General features: G+C 42.9%; 1 protein-coding gene across 1 annotated transcript in view; it reads right to left on the reverse strand.

The window, feature by feature from the left end:
- The window catches only part of LOC105827044 (high affinity cAMP-specific and IBMX-insensitive 3',5'-cyclic phosphodiesterase 8A-like), a 122,549-nt gene that overhangs the window by 51,315 nt on the left and 66,048 nt on the right, over positions 1-5,186 (reverse strand). The window contains 2 exon segments of the mRNA XM_012665077.1: positions 66-154; positions 4,670-4,777. Of these exon segments, the coding sequence (XP_012520531.1) occupies positions 66-154; positions 4,670-4,777 (197 nt within the window).

Genomic DNA, 5,186 nt, shown 5'->3' on the forward strand with positions numbered 1-5,186 from the left:
CAGCCAGGGCTCTCACTTGCCACACTCATGTGGCCTGGAGAGCTTTCCATAAGTGGCAGAATTACCTGAGTTTCAGCTGTGATCGCACCTCTCCAAACTCCAGCTGGAGCAGTTCGTTGTAGCAAGCCATGATGTTGGGGTTTTCAATATACCTCTACAAACAGAAAAGGGAAATTTTCGGATAAACAGAGGTGCTTCTTCAAATAATTGTATGTGCCAAGAAAAATAACTCTTCTAAACAAACTTCTTAATTTGGCAAATGAAATCTAAAAAAATACTTTGTTACCATTAATGATGAACAAGAGGTGAGAGAGAAAATTTATGGCACCAAATTAGCTTTTAAAAAAATAAGGTTTAGGCTGGTCCGAAGGTAGTGAGTTATCTCACTTGATTGTTCACAGTCAGTTACAGATTGAACTCCTTGTTCTACTACTTAACCCCCCTCCTCACTACTACACTTGACTAGTCTTTAAAAAAAAAAATAAGGTTTAAGAATGCTTTTCTTTCAGTATCTTGAGTTGAGAGCAATTTGGTTGTTTGCATGTCACTGATAAAGCAGAGGCTAGTATATGTTGAGGAAGAAATTTATTAACTAAATTCCTATTTATATTAGACTTTCAGAGTATACCCAAGAAAAATAGTTTATCCTCTTTAAAGTCATTCAAGCTCACGGTGAGCAAAAACATGCTCACATTTCTATTTGCACCTGCATTTCGCGAGGGAATCCCCACTTGGGCAACATTTTCCTACACTAACCTCCAACGGCGGCACAGCAAAGCCAACAGATGGTTATCTTCCACAGCAGAGGTACCGGCAGAAGCCATGGATTTGCCCAGTGTCTCTTATTGCTGTGGACATTAAGTATTTCATGTAATAACCTTTACATAATGGAAACATCTCATGACAGAGCAAATCACATAGTTCTGAGAAGATGGACCCATTACAGTACCATGAAGACATCTCAGCAGTCACTGTATTCTATCACCTAGGTCCACTCGGATTTAAACATATTTGTGAACATTACCCCTCCCCCACTTCTGTGAAGAGCTCTTTGATTTTACCTGCACAATAAACGGATAACACTTCACCTGACTGAGGGGAAGCTGCGGACTAAGAGGCCGGGCCTCTGCAGGCCACTGTCTACAAGCCCCAGCCAGACGGGAAACGGAAACAGGGCCTCTCGAGGAGTTCCTTCTACCGCCATGGTGAAGGCAGACGCCCCGTTTGAGCACTGATCAGGGTCTTCTCTGGGTGTCAAGCAACCTAAGAAACCAGCCCTAGCTTCGTGCCTTGGAAGCTGTATGGTCTTAAATTGGGCAATTGGGCACTGAACCTTCCTTAGCCTGCTTCCTCATCCAAAAAACAAGGAAAATAACTGTTCCTGCCCACTGTAAGAATAAAGAGAGATAATGGGAGAAAGCACCCTAACTACAATCTGCTGCACAAATGTAAGTAACAGCTGTTGCCATCCCCAGAAGGGAAGGCAAGACCTGCTGGCCAGGGTCATGAGTGTCCCCATGCCTGTGGGCCAAAGCCCTCTTCTCATCCAGAGCTCTGACACTGGTGACATGCTACCAGCTCCCACCAACTGAGACAGGAGGAGAGGGCTAGACCGTCTACACGGGAACCCACTGCTGACTGGACAGGAAAAAAAGAGAGATTTCTAGGCATAGTGCCATGTCACTACAGTACACAAGAGGTAGTGGCCTTGAGACAAACAGGGGTCCCCAGCTGCTCTGCAGGTAAGATCTTGAGATTGGCGGGGAGATATGTATTTATCCAATTCCAAAAATGGCCTCCCATGTATGCAACCAGATTTTTCATTGAGTATCAATGTTATATGTCTACCAAACTTTTTTACCGCAAGGTGGAAATCAAGGTACAAAACCCAGCACACATGACCAAGCATACACATGGGCAAACAGCATCTTGCTCCTGCTGTTTGCCCACCCCTCCTTACCTCTGCTTTGCTCTGTCTCAATACTGTTTTGTGTGTCTACATATCTCATTTTTCTTGTCCCTCTCCAACTTTTGTTTCTTTTTTTTTTTTGAGACAGAGTCTCACTCTGTTGCCTGGGCTAGGTGGCGTCAGCCTAGCTCACAGCAACCTCAAACTCCTGGGCTCAAGCGATCCTCCTGCCTCAGTCCCCCGAGTAGCTGGGACTACAGGCATGTGCCACCATGCCTGGCTTATTTTTTCTGTATATTTTTAGTTGTCTAGCTAATTTCTTTCTATTTTTAGTAGAGACGGGGTCTTGCTCTTGCTCGGGCTGGTCTCGAACTCCTGAGCTCAAACGATCTGCCTGCCTCGGCCTCTCAGAGTGCTAGGATTACAGGCGTGAGCCACCGCGCCCGGCCCAACTTTCGTTTCTGTTCCAAGCACTCCACAGGGCATGGAGAGTGGAGAATCAGGTCCAGGGATCCTCAGAAAGCAGGCTGCTATACCCTCTGCTTAAATAGCAGTTAGTCTTTTCCCAACTCCATCCCATGACAGGGGCTGGGGCCACAAACCCTGCGGACTTCCTGAGCTGACTGCACCTCACTTTCTCCAAAGCATCTCACATTCACTGCTAGGACCTAAGGCCCCCCCTTGCTACACCCAGTAGTTCTCAACACTTGGCTACATATTAGAATAACCCGCAATTTGAAAAAATAATACGAACATGCAGGCCCCTCCCCAGACCAACTAAAGCAGATTCTCTGGCAATGCTCTTCAAGGGATTCTAACGCACACTCGGTGGTGACCGATACCAAACTGCAATACTAGATATTTTAGTCAGCAAATGCTGGATTGCCAAGTCCAGCTGAGGAGGCAAGCAGGTCCTCCATTCACTTTGCAATCCTGAACCATGGCCGACCCACAAAATAGCTCGCTGTCTGCCACCTCCGAACATGAGAGATCTCACTGCAGTGGTAGCTTGCAGGTCTCAAGCCTTGGCTCCACTGCCTACGAGCCAGGTCTTTACTAGTCGCCACTGAGAAGCTGCTAGTTGTCATTCTCTTGAAGGTATTTCTCTGGCTGATTTTAAGATCTTCTTTCTCCTTGGCTTTTTTGTTTTTGTTTTTTAGTTTCACTATGATGTGTCCTATTTTTTTTAATTACTCTACTTCGGATTTGTTGGAACTTTTGAATCTGCGGATTAGTTTTTTTAACACTTCTGGAAAATTTTCAGCCATTCACTCTTTTTTTTTTTGAGACAGAGTCTCACTGTGTTGCCCGGGCTAGAGTGCCGTGGCGTGGTCTTAGCTCGCAGCAACCTCAAACTCCTGGGCTCAAGCAATCCTCCTGCCTCAGCCTCCCGAGTAGCTGGGACTACAGGCATGCGCCACCATGCCCGGCTAGTTTTTTCTATATGTTTTTAGTTGTCCAATTAATTTCTTTCTATTTTTAGTAGAGATGGGGTCTCGCTCTTGCTCAGGCTGGTCTCGAAACTCCTGAGCTCAAACAATCCGCCCGCCTCGGCCTCCCAGAGAGCTAGGCTTACAGGCGTGAGCCACCGCGCCCGGCCTCAGCCATTCACTCTTCAAACGTTTCCTTTGCCCCATCCTTCCTCTTCTCCCCCTGGAATTCCAGTTTATATATATATACACACACACACACACACACACACACACACACACACACACACACACACACACACCAAACCTTCATACTCTATCTTTCACATTTCTTAACCTCTCTAACTTATTTAGTCCTTGCATTTCTGTGCTACATGCTCTGATCTACTGTCTAAGTTCTAAATATTTCTGTTATTCTCATTTCTCAAAATTCAATTTTGTTCTGCATAAAATTTGCTATGTTACTTTGTATAGTTTCCCACTTTCTAGCTTGTCTTATCTTTTATTTCTTTACACATAATAAGCATACTTGTTTATAATTCATGTCTGATAACTGTCATATCTGAGGGTCTGTTTCTACTGTCTTTCTTCTCCTGCTAACTCTTACTTATGATGCGCCTTGTCGCCTGGTGGATTGGCTACCTTTGACTGTGGGCTGCCTGCTCCCCTTGAGCAATTTATTTGCAGAGATTCTCTGAGGCCAAAGATGAAGTTTTCTTCTTCCGGGGAGGAGCTGTATTTGCTTCTGCCAGGTACATAAGAGTACCACCCATCTAGACCACTTTAAACTAAATTCATAGCTTGAGGTTTCCTGACTACCTTGCTGATACAAACCTGGGTCACAAATTTGCCCAAGGGTCAATCCTACTTAAGTTCTACCCACCATGATTCTGAAGGCCTCATTTGCAACCAGCTGACCAAATCCCCCAGCCACCTTTTGCTTAGGAGAAACCAACAGATTGAAGCAAGGGGTGGAGAGAAAGGGATCTATGCTTGGGTTGCCTTATTTCTAGAATCCTTGAACTGGTTTTTAAAAAGTTGCATGTATACATGTCAGTATTATAGCAACACATTCTATGGTACAATTTTTAATGAGTATGCCATAAAAGATTTTATTATGTTTAGATGACTTTAGCAGGCATAGTTTTAACAGACTAAGAAAGTGAAGTGTTACCGATTAGATTAGCAGGTTATAAAGTCAAACTAAACCGTGACACAGCAGCACAATAACTTTTTTCTTCTAATCAGTCCAAAACTTTTGCTGGGCACTGAACTGAGATAATGTCTCCCACTCAATTGCACTTTTATAACAAAGAAAGTGGGTGCGTACCCTTGTGAATCCAGCAGCAAGGAAGGGCATTACAGATAACTCTTCTCTAGCCACCCTTCAAAAGAACACAGGGAAAGGTTAGACACAGTTTTTTCAATTATATCTCACCTCTTTTACTACATACTAATTTAAATATACTTTGTCACATAATGAATACTTTTAGATAAATCAGATTAATATAAAAATTTAAAGTATACAGTTGAAAACTGTTTCCTGTTTCAATTTGATACTTAGCTTTTTGGCAGTGTGTATTATAATACTTGAAATACAGAGATTACATTAGTAGACAGAATCCAGGAGTGTCCATATATTTACTTAATATGTAAAAATTTTAATTTAAACTAAGTTAAATTCTCTGTTTTCTTCTACTTTCAGTTTATTTTTTTTAAAAATCCCCTTCCCCCACATAGCTTAAGAAAAAAAGTATAAAGGACACAGAAACATTTTTTCTATATAGAAATATATAAGCTAGATAACATTCATTTGAATACTTGCCCTCCTTCTTATATATTTCTCT

This window comes from Propithecus coquereli, unplaced genomic scaffold (genome assembly GCF_000956105.1).
Source record: "Propithecus coquereli isolate 6110/MARCELLA unplaced genomic scaffold, Pcoq_1.0 Scaffold953, whole genome shotgun sequence".
Lineage (NCBI taxonomy): Eukaryota > Metazoa > Chordata > Mammalia > Primates > Indriidae > Propithecus > Propithecus coquereli.